We start from the raw sequence: 17,071 nt of genomic DNA on the forward strand, positions 1-17,071 counted from the left end.
ACAGCTCTCTTCACCAAAACAATTTCAAAATATGCAAATTTCTGCTGCAAACAATAGGAAAATCCCAATTCTATCTTCTAACATATAAAATTATCCTGTAAAATTTTAAAAGTTGGATCAAAATAGTATTTAAGCTGACATAGCAAACTTTGATGCCAACTAGACAATTTTCATCTGTTATTACTGAACCATGTCATTGATACTATAATAACATACTTTGCTAAAGTTTTTATTTATTTTTTAATGATGTAGTCCTGCCCCGGAAACTTATAATATGGAAACAATTTTCACTCATGTTTAGAATTTTTGAGATCATTCGAACTACTGTTCTCATCTTGAGTGTTATTTGCACAACGTTTTGGTCAATGTAGCCTCCGACTTTCTTCAGGTGTATCTTGTTAAACATGGGAATCTGCACAGAATTTTAAATGGAACCCTTTATTTAATTCACAAGAGTAGTATGCTCTTTGTTTAAATTATGCTCTTCTGGCGGTTGAAGGCTCAATCTTTAGTGCAACCGACTCTTAAAATATGATTGTAAATTATTTAGGACTTCTATCCAGCCATGACTGATAAAATAAGAACATGCTATCCCCATGGATTAAATAAAGGGTTCTGTTCAAAATACTGTGCAGAGTCTTGGGTTTGACAGAAAAATTCCCGAGTTTGACAAGATACACCTGAAAGATCGGAGGTTACATTGATTGAAAAATTGTGTGACTAAAACTCAAGATGTGAACAGCAGTCCAAATTTTTCACCTATGACTGTTAGGTGTTTGTCTAGGGTTATGAACAAGCAGCAACCCAAAAGAATAAATAAAATCAATCAATTCTTAGTTATAAAAAAAAAGAAATATTTATTTTTACAAAAACATTTAACTAACATTTACAAATAACACACAAATAGCTGCATTGAAGATGAAAGACTTTGGCAGTTACGTTTGTTGCTCTATTTATTATTTGTTTTATTTAATAATAGATTTTCTCATCCACGCATGTACTGATATGTAACCAGTGGAATTGAATTACAGCATAAATAGATTTGACAATTCTATTTATTTTCAATTAAAGAGAGGGGAATCTATCACCATACTTTCCCTTAAACATGTTAATTGGACTTATGTTAATATAATACTTAATATTATCATTTTTCTTTTTAATGGAGAGTAGACAATGCATTGTGGATGTGTTATTGGCAGCTCCCATTACTGTCGCTTCTCCTAATTTGTCCCTCAGTCCATATTTTTAATAAGCGACTTTTCTGACAAAGAGAGAAGAAAAAGCTGTATTCTAGGTTGGCAGTATTTTGCGCAAACAGTCCCCAGAGTTGTCAGAAATTTTCTGTTTTTAGGTCTATCTTTGTGGTCATGTCACTAGTAAAGGTGCTGGAAGTAAACGTTTTATCTGGGTTACGTTATTCGCCTGATAGTTAGGGACCCGAGCCTTGGATTAACCACTAAGGAGGCTGTCCTATCAACAGGTGCAAAGTACTGGGGTTGCTGTATTGCCATTCGGTGAATGGATTCTGGACCATGCAATACCTTCTGGTGGGGCTTTTCAATGCCATATTAGTAATTGTTATGGCTTTACCTTATCATGGTCTATAAAAAAAAAATTTTTTTTCTTTTTCATTTCTTTTCCTCTCTTACTTTCCCTCTCTGCCCTGCTCTAAGCAAGTCTGTTGACCTATTCCACAAATCCCAAAACACCATCATGAAAAGTTTCCAGAAAAAATACACAATTAAACCTGGATCTCCAATATCCAACATAGACCCTCACTACCATGTCTCCTTTTCTAACATCAGGGGTTTACGTTCTAACCTTCCAGAAGTTGGAACCCAATTACAGGAGATTAAACCAGACCTATTATTCCTAAGTGAAACTGTCATTGGACCAACTATTTCCCTAGATGAGTTTGTAGTTTAATGATACTCTAACTTAACTTCCAAATCTTACTCCCAAGATCGCCATGGGCATGGAATATGTGCCTACATTAAAGATGTGGTAGGGACATCTTCAGAGAAGATCCCAAATTACCCTATATGTGCTTCCAGGTTGCACTTGCGTTTATATTTGTTCTCTATCACCCCCACAACAGCGGAGTTACTATCTTTAAAAGCATATCTGAGAAAATTGACCACATACTGTCTGCTCATCCTTCGGCTAACATTCACACTTGTGGAGACTTCAATGTTCATAATGTGGAATGGTTAACCCACTCAAACAAGACAGATGATGAGGGAAGGTTCTGTCATGATTTCTTCCTTGCTTATTACCTCACTCAGATTGTTCACGAACCCGTGTGCCCTACATGGATGACCAGATGACATGACATGATGCTAGACCTTTTTCTCACAACTTATCCTAAGCTATGTTTATCTTCTGTTTTGTCTCCACTGAGATCTTTCGACCACTTGGTTGTATCAGTTAAGATAAAAACAAAATGTAATAAGTCCTCAGACGTACCACTCCATCGTACGGTATATTGATACACTGCTAGGATAGCTTCCGTACATTTATATCAGATCTACCTCTGCATTCCATGTTTAAAAAGGATGTGTTCTCTACAGTATCAGATCTGACAGAATGGTTATTTGTAGGTATAGACCGTTTCATTCCTTCGAAAAAATTCCAGCAAAAACCCAATAGCCAACTGTGGTTCTCTCCAGAATGTACTGCTGCCATTGCACACAGAAAACGCTTTTTCCATTGCTTCCAACGTAATAGATGTATTGAGACTAAAGCCATTTTCAGGACTGCCAGCAATCACTGTAAAAGAGTAATAAAAAATAATCAGTCCATCAAATCCAAAGTAGCTGAGCAGTGGTTTGGTTCCCACCAGTTTTGGCAAATAGCGAAGAGGATCCTGAACAGAAGCGTGTGCGCTATCCCAAACATCATCAATGAACCAAGAACTTTGCAGCGAATTCTACCCTATGTGATCAAAGCTGCCAACCCCCTGTATCAGAAAACACTCTATGTGATATACAAATATTTGTGCATGATGTTGCCAAGCTAATCAAAAACCATGATTCCAGTAAAGCAACTGACCCTGACGGCATCCTATTATAGTGCTAAAAATGCTTCAACCAGAACTAGCTCCCATATTTACAAAGCTGTTTAAGCATTGTTTTACAGAAAATTGCTTCCCAACACCCTGGTAAATCTCATCAGTATGCCCTGTATTTAAGAATTCAGATGATCGGTTATCTCCCTCTCAGTAGAAACCAATTAGTCTCATGTGCATCATGTGTGAATCTGTGTTAAATAGAGAAGTAGTCAACCACCTCAGCAAAAATAAAATTCTTAGTGAGATACAATATGGTTTCCATTCTGCTAGATCTACAGCAGATGTACTTACGATTATATCTCATAGGAGTAGAGAATCTCTTGAAAGAGGTTTCCTTTCTAGGGCAGTTGCTCTTTACATATCAAAGGCCTTTGATAGAGTATAGCATAATGGTCTACTTCACAAGCTCTCCAGTTACGGTATTGCTGGAAATGTCTTTTCAATTATTAAATCATTTCTCTCTAATAGGTTCAGAAGAGTAGTGGTTGATGGGCAAAAACCAGAAGCTCACAGTATAAATGCTGGAGTTCCTCAGGGGTCTATCCTGGGCCCAACTTTCTTCCTAATCTACATCAATGATCTTCCAAATCACATCCTTAGATCATTTGTAGGCATTTATGCTGACACCACTACCATCTATGGCAGGTCATGAAAGACTGTAAATGACCAAGTTCTCTCTGATTCTCTCTCCTCTGATCTTGAGCATGTGGTACAATGAGGAAAGAGGTGGCTGGTTACTTTTAATGCATCTAAAACCAAGCTTCTGTCTTTACATCATCAATGCTCTGATCCTCATCTGGCATCAATTGAAATGAATGACTCTCATCTTGGGGAGGCGCCATGTTTTGAAAGCTCCTTGACCATTACAACCACCTTTTGACCATTACTCCTGATCTGAAATGGAACACGTGCATCAAATCTGTTGCCAAGGTCGCTAGGAAAATGGTGGGATCCTTCTATTGATCCAGTAGATATCTCACTGCTGATGCAATTCTCTACCTTTATAATAGCCAGGTATGTCCGAGGATGGAGTACTGTTGCCTCATCTGGGCAGGAGCTGCTAGAAAGGACTTATCCTGCCTTGACAGAGTTCAAAATAGACTTCGTAACCTAGTGGGGGATGCCCTTTTCTCTTCCCTGCAACCTCTTTCTCACAGAAGAGACATTGCGAGCCTCGTTATTTTCATGGCAAGTGCTCTTCTGAGCTCCAATCTATGCCCCCCCCCTTCGCCAAACTTACACAAGAAACACTCGTCTAGTTGAAAACACTATCAATAATTCCCCCCACTCTTTATCTGTGCCTAAACCTAAATGTAGATTCCATGAACAAAGCTTCTTTCTTAGAACTGCACACCTGTGGAACTCTCTTCCATTTGCTTGCTTTCTGACTGACTATAATATGGTCGTCTTCAAGTCCAACGTAAACAAGTTCTTGAGCCGTTCCCCTTAAGTAATCCAATTTATCAAATTTCCACTAACAATTACTACAACATTGACCCATTGACCACTGTACACTTATTAATCCTTATCCTTATGTGGGCCTTGATAAGTGGTAACTCCTTTGTAAAAAATATTAAGTATACATTTTTTTTGTACTGATATAGCAAGACTTGAACGCTAAAATTAAGTCCATAATGTCTTAAGGTGCAAGGGGAACAACTCTTTTATTAACTTGAAATCACATGCTTATAAATGAATCAGATGAGTTTGAAAATATAAGACTGAGAAATTATAAAGAAATCTTTGTATTTACCCAAAATTCAATTCTTTAGTTGATGCTAGAAGTAGCCTTTTTAAATTCATTTCGGCTGGAACAACATTCTAGAAATGTTGCCAGAGTTCAAATGAGTCGTTAGCTCACAGGATAACAACTGTTTATGAAAACTGGCTCGATTGTGAGTGGCGCATCCTTTTATACGGAATTTTTTTTATTATTCTAGATTGTTCTTATTAGGTTGAAAAAAGAACTCTTTTGTGTTCTCTTGAAAGTCTTTCTAAAATGTTCTTAAAATTAATTAAAAAACATTTATATATTTTTTATTTAATTTTATTATTCATTATTAAATATTTATTAATTACCATATATTTTGGCGTATAAGGCAACCATCAGATAAGGTGAGCTACAAAATTGGAGCAAATTTTAATAAATTTATCATATATTGGTTGTATAAGACGACTGCTAAATCATGAAACCATGTTTGTTTAGCCTAGGCTAGAGATTGCAACACCCGGTATTTTATAAAATATTGGTTTTTAAAGATGATTTTTTTAACTTTAAGGGTCATCTTATATCCCAAAGTATATGGTATTAATTATGTTATTAATTATTATTTATTTTATTATTATAAAATTAATAATTATTTATTATGTATGCTATTATTATAAAGTAAATATTTTATTCATTTTTCTAAAGAAAAATAAAATCTTATAACAATTTTTATAAGAGATATGCTCTCTAATTAAAATGACTAAATAAAAATAATGAAAGCAATGAAGAAGAATAACTCATAATTTTAATTGAAGACTATGAAAAGAGTCGTCTCCCTTATAACTAAAATTTTATTTCTTTTGCTGTATAAGTTAAAAAAAACAAATAAAAATAAAAAATTACAATGACTTATTAGCCTTCCAGGCAATATTAGATAAGTATAGATAGTGGTATATATATATATAATATATATATATATATATATATATATATATATAAAACTAGGTTAGAGCCGTTATTAAAGCCTCAGTCATGGTAAAAGTCTAAACCTGTTATTAACCATTAACTTTCAAATATTGGTGCTTATTTAAATATTGGTGCTTATTTACATTAATGTACATGTGAAATATAGCAGTTCAAAATAAAATAACAGGAAAACTTATCAGTTGAAAATATTAGTGTACACCAAAACTCACAGAAAATCATTGAGTAGAATTTTAATAAAAAATGAAATTAAAGTACTATTTAGAGTCAACAAAATCTGGGCCACAAGATTGCATGGTGTTTTCATATTAGAAGAAGGAACATAATCTACGCTGTGCTTACTTAAATGCACATAATGCATCAACAGTGAGATATCTACTGGATCGATAGAAGGATCCCACCATTTCCCCAGCGACCTTGGCAACAGATTTAATGCACGTGTTCCATTTCAGATCAAGAGTAATGGTCAAAAGGTGGTTGTAATGGTCAAGGAGCTTGTCAAAACATGGAGCCTCCCTAAGATGAGAGTCATTCATTTCAATTGATGCCAGTTTCAATGTATACTAAAAAAATATAAACAAGAAATGAATTTTATTTATGACTAAAATTTTGTTCAATGACTGTCTGTAGTTTTTGATGTACACTGCTCTGCAGCATGTTTTGCTGGTGTATACGAATGACAGACGTTGTGATAAATGCTTGCCCAAAGAAAGAGGGGTTGATGAGGGCACAGAGAACTGAAAATATCTCTGGCTGGAGTCAGATCACCTGAGACATATTTTCTTTGAAAGAAAATAAGCATTGTGTTGAATGGGAAAATTATGTTGAAACCGACCTAAGTTTCCTAGATGGTCTCCAGATAATCCCCTTTGAATAGAGGCTATCTAGCCATTATCACCAGTAAATATCTCAAGTAATCAACTTCTGGTGAATGGTGATCACTAATAAAGGTCAGAATCAGTTAGGAGTGAAAAGATTTCAGATAGAAAGAGAAGGTGGTCAGAGCCGGCCCTTCAGAGGAGGAGGAAGAGGAGGATATGTGAAACAGGCAGTTTGTTTTTTCTGGAGACGGTCAGTTGGACTGATGTGCCTTGGATTCTTTTAACTCTTAGTTAAAGAACTGTGTTAATTGGTCACACAAAACTCATTTTGTAAATCTGATGTTCAACTTAGGAAAACGAGTGTGACTTGTAACTAGCGCTGAGATGATTAATCGGAATCAGGAATTGGAACTTGGGAGGAGGGTATCGGAATCGGAAAAATTTGTCTCTATTTTCCGATGCCAACAATGGTTCTTTTAAATATCTTTTTTATTTGATTTTGTTTAAAGCAAAATCTTCCACTGCTGATAGAATTAATAAAATAATAAATATTTATTGATTTTAAACTATCAGTAAAACTAAAGTTCATAGACCCCTCACCACCAACAAGTTTGTTTTTACATTTGAGAAAATATGTGCACATTTATCCTGTGCTTTTATGGTAATTGGAAAAATAACAACTCTGTAGTTAAATATTTAGAGATTTACAAAGAATCAGAATCAATAATTTAGAACGGAATCAGTAATTGTATCGGAATCGGGGAAAAAATATTGGAATCGTCCCATCACTGCTTGTAATCTCCAAAAAATTAAAAAATCTATTATGTTTGGAGGGAGGATTCCTTTGTTGCAGAATTGACTGGATTGGACAATAATTTTGGACTGGCACAATGAGGGGAAACATCACAATGTAATGAATGCATACATGCATGTGCATAATACTACTACTACTACTAATAATAATAATAATAAGTATATCCGTAGTTTCCATGTAATTTCATTTTGAACTGCCATATTTCACATGTATCTCAATATAAATACTCACTGAAATATCATGATTGTAGATTGGAAGAAAAAAAAATGATGATTGTATTTCTTTTTTTCTTTTTTTTTTTTTCTTGCTTTCTTTTAAGACAAGCATTTGCATCAGAACCAGCCCAGATAGGTGAGCCACCTACATCAAGGCATATACCAGTTTCGGCACCCTTAGGCCAGAAATCTGATCCAAAGCCTGTTCAAAATCATCCGTCTCAATTGAAAAAAGTGCTTCGTATTGTCAATCATCAAAATTTAGTCATGTCAAATCTTTCCTTTCTCTGGAAGAATAGAAAGTTATGTGACGCAGGCATCAGCAATGGGACATCCACTGTCAAGGTAAATTATTTCTTTTATTTTGGGATGGAGCTCAATTGATTACTTATCACAAACTCTGCAAGGACATTTAGAATTGATTCCTGGAAATTTTCTCTGACAATTATTATTTTTGTATTTTTATTTTGTCATCTGTTTTGTGAGAATGGGAAGCTGATTCCATAGAAATACAAGCACAGGATTCCTTCTCCTCCAAAAACAAGCAAAAAAACTGCCACTCAAGGAATTTAGCATATAAAGTTACCTTGTTGGATTTTCAAATTGTAACACATAATGATAAAAGGAAACAAAAAAATAAAAAAATAGATAAACCAAACCAAAGGGGAGGGAGGCCTCTCCAGTCTTGGATGACAACCTTCCTAGAGCTGGTGACTCAAACAAATTACCGGTCTGCAAACCTAAATTGCTAAAGGAGTAGATAGGCTCTGTCTATCGCCGGCTTCCATACTCCTTCTTTGCCTATTAGTTAGGCGCAGAGACACTATCACAAGTGAATCGACAAAACATTTAGTGGCAGATCTTGTTTCTTGTCTAGGGCAATGAATGCCATTCCCCACTCCCGACACATCCCACCCCTCAAAACTGGTCACTTGGGAGTGCTTGAGTACCACACATGCCTGTGCAATTAGATTGGGGTGATCGTCTTCTGATGGGCTGAGGGTACCGGATTAACAGTTCCTGGCTGCTGTTTCCGACTGGTAGTACAGGAGCTCTAACTCTTTGGTAGCGCTTAGAGCGGCTGCTCCATCAACAGTTGTATAATATCGGGATATTTGTAGTGCCATGTCGCGCATGGAAAGGGACCCTGCACTCATCCCCAATGGGCTTTCCTGAGGCCACAGTCCTAGTTGAAGAAAGGTCAGCTAATGGTCTACTTGCATTGAATGTCTGATACCCTGCATAACCTCTTGTTCAGCTCCCCCTCACCTAACTGAAACTCTTTAAAAACATGATGACAGTACAATAAAAATAATAAGCTTAAACCAGGCCTAGGGATAAACAAATCCAACTTGCCTCCTTCCTTGAGGCTTGCATTCACTAACATCCATGGGCTTAGAACTAATTTAGCTGATGCTGAAGCATTTCTCCTAACAAATACCCCGGATATCTTAGCACTAAGCGAGACTAACCTACACTCCTCCGTCCCCTCTAACTACTTTAACATGCCTGGCTATGTCCCACTCTTCCGAAAGGACTCTGACAGACATATGCACGGACTTGGAGTCTATATTCGTAACATCCTCCCCTGACTAGAGAAACAAACCTAGAAACGGACAATCAAGCCTTTATGTGCTTTAGACTAAACATACAACATAACATTAGCTACTTTTATTTTCTCTACTGCTCTCCCTCGACCCAGGACTGCACCATAATAAACAAAGTCTCTGACAGCATAGACACAGCACTCTCCCTCGACACTAGCGCACAAGTACATGTATTTGGTGACTTTAATGTTCACCACAAAAACTGGCTTGGATTCTCTACTCACACAGATGCAGCGGGCAGCTCAACACATAGTTTCGCTATATCTCACTCCCTATCACAAATGGTTACGTTTCCAACCCGTTTCCCTGACCAGCAAGAACAACACGCATCACTTCTAGATCTGTTTCTGACCACAGTTCCCGAGGATTGTATAACAAATGCTGACAGCCCACTCGGGAACGCTGACCATGCAGTAATAATGGTAGAAATCGCCCTAAATTCTAGACCGAAAACTGAAGAGCCAGTGCTCAAAACAACAAGATATTATAAAAAGGCTGACTGGGAAGCCATCAGAGATCTTATCAGAGATGCCCCATGGGGAAATATATTTTCTCTTCCTGCTGAACAGTGCGCAAATGAGACCACTGAATGGTTCAAAACAGCAATTGAAGCACATGTTCCCATGCGGAAATTTTATAGCAAGCCCCACTCTCCCCAATGGTTTAATTTGACTTGCGCAACTGCCATTGCTCAAAGGCAGCATGCATACCGCAGATTTAACCGACATAAGTCCAGTTCAAACAAACAGAAGTATATAGAAGCTAGAAGTAACGTTAAGAAAGAAATAGCAACAGCTAAGAGAGAATTTACTGAAACCACTAAAAAACGCATCGAAGCACAAAAATTAGGAAATCGTGACTTCTGGAAAATCTACAACAGTGTAGTAAATAATGGGCAATCAACAATTCCCCCACTAACCAACAATCACGAGGTTGCTTGCTCAGCAACCGACAAGGCTAATATGCTTGCCAGCCGGTTTGCCTCAAACTCCACACTGGACCTTTCCAACCACCCCCTGCCTGACTTTCCTTTGCGGACAGACACCACGCTAGACGATCTAAAAATCACCCCTGCTCAGGTACACACTATCATAAAAAACCTTGACACTTCAAAAGCATGTGGACCTGATCTCATCCCAGCTGTGCTATTAAAAAAGTGCTCAGCCGAAGTAGCTCCAGTTCTCTCCAAACTCTACAACAAATGCCTTAACGAATCATGCTTTCCGGGCTGTTAGAAAACTGCTTCTGTGATACCAGTATTCAAGAATTCTGGCGAAAGAACTGACCCATCAAATTATCGCCCCATTAGCCTCCTCCCACTTTTCGCCAAAATATTTGAGACCATAATTAACCATGCTCTAGTCCGGCACCTTACAGATGCTAAACTTCTGACTGACAAACAATATGGATTTAGACAAGCCCGTTCCACAGCAGACATCCTCACTGTAATCTCTGAACGTATATACCATTCACTGGACAAAGCGGGGGTATGGCATGAGGGTCTCCTCAGGAAAATTAAATCATACGGTATCACTGGTAGAATACTTAACATAATTAAATCCTTCTTAGATAAGAGAAAAATCCAGGTTGTCCTCGACGGTCGTATAAACAGTGTGATATAAATGCGGGAGTGCCTCAGGGGTCTATCCTTGGGCCTCTATTGTTCCTAATATTTATTAATGACCTCCCCGACAAAACTACCTCTGAGATGAGTATATATGCTGATGATACCACACTCTATAACAGGCATGGCAGGAAAACAAATGAACTAAAGAAATGGCAAAAACACTAGAGGATAACCTCCAATCTGTAGTGGAATGGGGACATAAATGGATGGTCACATTCAATGCTGCCAAGACTAAACTGGTTTCCTTCAATAATTACAAGAAACCTTCTCTGCCACTAATAGCAATGGCCAGTAACTCCTTGTCTGAGAGTACATCTTTCAAACTGCTTGGCCTAATGTTCACAGGAAACATGAGTTTGAACAATTATATTGAAAACATTGCCAGGGCCGCTGCGAAAAAGGTAGGCTCTCTCTACCGTGCTAGAAAACTACTAACACCCGAAAGTATCCTGTACCTCTATAAGGCCACCATTCGCCCATGTATGGAGTATTGTTGTCACATTTGGGCTGGTGCATCTGCTGCTAGTCTCTCGCTCCTAGACAAGGTTCAAAAGAGAGTCGCCAATCTGATAGGCCCTGAACTGGCATCTAAGCTTCAGCCTCTGTCCCATCGATGAAACGTTGCATCCCTCTGCCTGTTCTACAAGTATTTTAATGGTGAATGCTCTGACGAACTGCAGACACTTGTGCCCCCACGACGTAGACACCCTCGACAAACCCGACAGGCAACTAAATCCCACCCCCACACAATAGAGATCCCTAGATGTAAAAGATCTTTTTACTCCAGTAGTTTCTTCCCCAGAACCGCTAGACTCTGGAATTCAATTCCAGGTCCCTGCTTCCCTAACTGTACTGGCATGCAGAAGTTCAAGTGTAACGTGAACCGACATCTTGCTGCCCAAATCCCAACATAGTGCCCCAGCAGTTGCTGCCCCTGATAGTAGCCCCCTACACCAAAGTGGCAACGTGCCTTGTTTGGGGTGAAAATGTAATAAAAAAAGATAAAATAATAAAATGTTTGAATCAGTAGAAGTTAAGTGGAAGTTAAACTTAAGTGCTCTGCATAAAAATATGAAAATTGCACAAGCACGTTCTGGTACGAGGGGCGTGCAATAAGTAATGCCTCTGACCTACTTCCAGTTGTCTGATCTAGCTGAAATTTTGCATGTGCAATGATTTATATCTCTACAGGTTATGTGGCAAATTACAGCTCTGAACTAATTGTGGTTTCTGTTTTGCAGGTGTTTGAACTGAGTCAGGTGTGAAATGGAGTCTGTTAAATGTCAAGCAGTGATCCGGTTTTTGTATTTGAAAGGACGCACACCACAGGAGACTTTTGATGAAATGAAAGAAACTTATGGTGATAATGCCCCATCGTATGATCTTGTAAAATGCTGGCATCATGAATTTAAACATGGCTGGAAGTCTGAGGAAACAGCTCCCAGACCTGCCATTGATGAGGCATCTGTCCGTTAAGTTGAGGCTGCCATTTTGGAAGATCGGCGCATTACTATTCGCCAAAATAGCCCAAGATGTCAAGATTAGTACAGGGTCCGTAGAAACAATTATTCATTACCATTTACATATGCATAAGGTGTCTGCCAGATGGATTCCCAGGTTGCTTGCATCATTCCAGAAGCGAGAATGCGTCGAGTGCTCGAGGGTGAATTTGGAGATTTGCCAAGAAGATGAGTCAAAGTTTTTCAAAAGACTGATTACACAGGATGAAACCTGGGTCCATCACTATGATCCAGAGACCAAAGCCCAGTCGATGCAGTGGAAGGCAAGGTCATGCTCACAGTCTTCTGGGACCAGGACGGAGTAGTGATAACAGATTTCCTGGCAAAGGGTACCACAATTACAGGAGCCTATTATGCTTTTTTGAGGAAATTAAGGGAAGCTATCAAAATCAAGAGGCGGGGCAAGATCAGCAAAGGTACCCTCCAGCTGCAGGACAACGCTCCGGTCCACAACTCGCATGTCGCCAGATCAGAAGCACGGACGTGTGGTTATGAAATCCTTCCCCATCCTCCCTACTCTCCTGACCTTGCACCCTGTGACTTTCACCTCTTCCCAGCCATGAAGTTGTTTTTGAAAGGAAAGCGTTTCCTAGATGATGCAGCCTTGATTTCTGAAGTCATGTCGTGGTTGGAGGACCAACCTGGAGTGTTCTACAAAAACGGTCTCCAGAGCTCCATCAAACGATGGGAGAAATGCATAACTCTGGGTGGTTCCTATGTAGAGAAAGACTAATAACTGTGCCAAGTTTTGTTGCTCTACTGCTATGGGAAGTGGGTGAGGGGCATTACTTATTGCACGCCCCTCGTACATCTACGACAGATGAAAATATGAGAAGAGTGAAGCATGCATAATGCATTGACTTTCTGTCCTTCTTTCTCAATTCGTTATTGTGCAAAGTCAAACCTAAATAGCATTTAAGTTGACAAATCAAACTTCTAACTAACCAACTTTCATTTGCTTTTATTCTGCTATGTTATTGGCAATATAATAACATAGTTATTATTTATTTTTATTTAAAAAATTTACTTAATCCAACCCAGATGACTGCTAATATATAATTATAAAACTCAGATGACCTTGTAATAGGTGTTGTAACCCAACATCCGGTTTACGACTTCCGGTTGCGCATGCGTACATAAACATAAACCCATAGCAGCGTAAACAAATAAACATAAATCACTACGTTTGCAGAATTTGACCTACGCATTGAAATATTAACGTTATTATTTAGAAATTATTATTTAACATGGGAAGGGTGGGGATGTTTTGCAACTTTTTTGTATTACAACTATACTTTCGCAATTTTTTTACAAATAAATCAACTTTGACCCATTGACAACCATAAGAACAATTTACAACGGCGATTTCCCCACCACCTTCCTTTTTTTAAAAATTTATTCTCCATTTTTTAATATACTTTTCTTAAAATCATTCATACATTTTCTTCTACACTACCAACATAAATAACCCAAAATATGTTTTTTTTTAATTTGTGTCACAAATAAATAATCAACACAACAATAAAATGTATTGTTTTATTGTGTACATTTTCGGCATCCCAATTTTTTTTTTTCATATTTACATTATCCAAATAAACAATTGTTAATACTTTCTGCTTTTTTTTTTTTCATATCTTTTATTTCCGTATTATGTGTAAGTTATTTTATTGCAATTTTCTTACAAATAAATCTACTTTAACCTGTTGACAATCATAAGATCATTTTACAACAGCGATTTACCCACCACCTTCCTTTTTTAATTTATTCTCCAGTTTTAATATACCTTTCTTACTTCTACACTACCAACATAAATAAATAACCCGGAAATATTTTTTTTAATTTGCGTTACAAATAAATAATCAACACAACAATAAAATGTATTATTTTACTGTGTACGTTTTCAGTGTCCCAATTGTTTTTTTTTTTTTAAATTTAAATTAAAAGATATATCAAAATTTGAATTTAACTTTAAGTATTATGGTATCTGTTCAGTGCACATTTACCTGGCAAACCACTTATAATTCAATGGCTGTAAGTTTTTTGTTTTTTTTTTCAAAAATAATCAATTATAATAAACAGAACAACTCATAGAAATCTATCTATATTCTTTTTCATTTTAATATACTTTCATAGAAATATTTCTGTTATGTCACAAAAATCTATTTTCTTTACGTCACAAGTGTCACACTCATACATTAATTAATTCCATAGCTAATATAACATACTGACCCAACGGGTCACAGGTAGTCTAGTATATATATATGTGTGTGTGTGTGTGTGTGTGACTTCTCTGCTTTTTAGCAGAATTCCACTTTTATTTTTTCAACTCCCGCTCCCTTTATTTTATTTTTTTAGTCATCACATTTCATAAGCAATATTTCTGACAATGGATGGAAGAATTGCCATTTTCTGGATCTGAATATATCCACCTAATGCTTATTGTTGCCTAGTTTTTGACCTTGAAGTAACTTTTTTTTTTTTTTTCTGCTTCTTACATCAAGTGGCTTCATACCTTGTCTCGAGTGATTTATCATTAAAAAACAAAAATCCAGACAAAACAAATTTCTGATTAAATCACCAGAATCACCCATCACACTCGATGTGGAAATTCTTCTTGATTTCAGCTTTTTTTTTTTTAATGATTTTTTACTCAAATTTGTAAGCTGAAACTTTTTGGAAATCTGCGTAGAATTTTAAAACTTATGTTAAGATTTATGTTTGACCGAAACAGAACCCAATAATGTTCATAGGTCAATGGATTATCTTTTCAACCAAATATTTACATATAAAGTGAACCTTTGTCTTCTCCTAAAATGCCACTCATCAAATTGTTAATAAAATTTACATTCCTTTCTGTAATTTGGTACGCATAAACTTCACTCTACTCCTGACTTGTCCACCAAGTTTTAATCATGGATGTCCAACAGTTCTTGTCTTATCACTGTTAAATGATAAACGCATCTGGATAAGATGTGAAAAATTGTCAATTCTAACGCACTCCTTTCTTGGTTCAGTCTTATTTTGGCTGTGATGACCCTCTTCAGTTGAGGAATCGTCTGAGGATTGTTTTGATGGACATTATATTTTTGAAATAACCCCCACTGATAACAATTTAGGGAATTTGTTATAGTCAAGTGAGTGTGAAACCCACTCAGGATCACACCACCTACTGATAAGACAATCATCAATATGTCCCCAAATCGAATGGTGATAAAGTAAAGACTGTTGAACATTTATGACTCAAAGTTGGTGGACAAGTCATGCATAGACTGAAGTTTATTTGTACCAAATATGGTTGGATTGCTGAAAGAATTGCGACTTCAATTAAGATGTTTACTTTGGCAGAATACAGACTGTGCCATTTTGTAGATAGGCTTTTCAAGTTAAATTCAGTATTTATGGTATTTTTTTATTTTTTAAGTTGTTAGGTGAAATTACGAAATTGTTAACAAAGCTCCCTCCCTATATTAAGAATGGATTTCTAAATAATAATGTTATTATTTCAGCATGTTACATAAACTGCAGAAATATCACAAATACTTATATAATTTGTATTATAATCACTCATTTCTGTGTTTGTTGATTATATTAACCCATTAGCGCCCACAGTCCATTTTTAGGATCAGAAGGAGAAAAAAGTAGAAAAAAAAGCTTGTTAAAACTTGTTTTCATGTTTCTGATTTCTCTCCTAAAAAATCACCAGACCTTTTTGTCGGGACTTTTCCCCTTTTCCCTTCATGGTTTTCATTTATTCAAGCCAAACCTTGATTTAAAAACTATTCAGAAATGATAATTTTTCTGTCAATCCTACTCCCTGATGCTGGAGTTTTTTTTGGGTTTTTTTTTTAGATTCGACACACTTGTTAAATTGTATGATTTCAACTTCTCTATTGTTATAATTAACAATTATCTAGAGTATTATGTTACAAGTCATTGTATCTCAACCCCTGGTATGAGTTATTGTAAATAAATGAGCGTATGGAAGCAAGAAGGACAGACAAAATTTAAATTAAAACTTTTATTTCGGACGGGTTAGTAGGATTAGTATTGTCCTCTGTTACTTTTCAGGATGTACCACTATCTACTGAGTCAAGCAAGGTAGCCAGTTTAATGTAAATAGCAGTCCTTGTTGCCAGAGCTGTTGATCATACTGTTGATTACTGGCAATGACGGTGGCATTTCTGCTTGATTGTTGGGGAGATGGCGATGGTGGCTGTGCTGCTGATTGCTGAAAGATGATGTCGGTGCTGCTGCTTGACTGTTGAAAGGATAGTGACGGTCGTGATCCCGCTGCTGCTGATTGTTGTGGAGATGTTGACGATGATGACCACGTTCCTCAAAGCCTGGGCAGACACTACTGCTGCTGCTGCTACCAGGTTGAATTTATACTTCACGTGCAAACATAGTTTAAGACAGAGAGCCTTGGGTGGTAGGGAATTTTTTTTTTTTATCTCAGGTTGTGCTACTTTCTATGTCTTGATTTACAGTAAGGAGTTATCTATTTAGGGGACATGTTTACTTGTCCGTTGATAAATTTGTAGATATATTCAAGTAAAAATAATACTCCCATGGTGTCCTTTGAATAAATTATGTCCTGGAAGACCTCTGGATTGTTCATGCTTCAGACTTGACTGTTTTTAAGCTGGATAATCCTTTCTGGTATTTTTCTTACTAAAATGAATTGTGAATTATACTGATAACGTGA

At 36.8% G+C, this 17,071-nt stretch overlaps 1 protein-coding gene across 1 annotated transcript in view; it reads left to right on the forward strand.

Moving 5' to 3' along the window:
- LOC145303497 (uncharacterized) overlaps positions 1 to 17,071 on the forward strand; it is a 44,275-nt gene that overhangs the window by 22,362 nt on the left and 4,842 nt on the right. Inside the window, exon 3 of the mRNA XM_080144927.1 lies at positions 7,717 to 7,957. Within this exon, the coding sequence (XP_080001053.1) occupies positions 7,717 to 7,957 (241 nt within the window). The remainder of the gene's footprint in view (positions 1 to 7,716; positions 7,958 to 17,071) is intronic.

The sequence above is a fragment of the Euprymna scolopes genome, chromosome 19 (assembly GCF_053919585.1).
Source record: "Euprymna scolopes isolate OS-2025 chromosome 19, ASM5391958v1, whole genome shotgun sequence".
In the NCBI taxonomy this organism is placed as follows: domain Eukaryota; kingdom Metazoa; phylum Mollusca; class Cephalopoda; order Sepiida; family Sepiolidae; genus Euprymna; species Euprymna scolopes.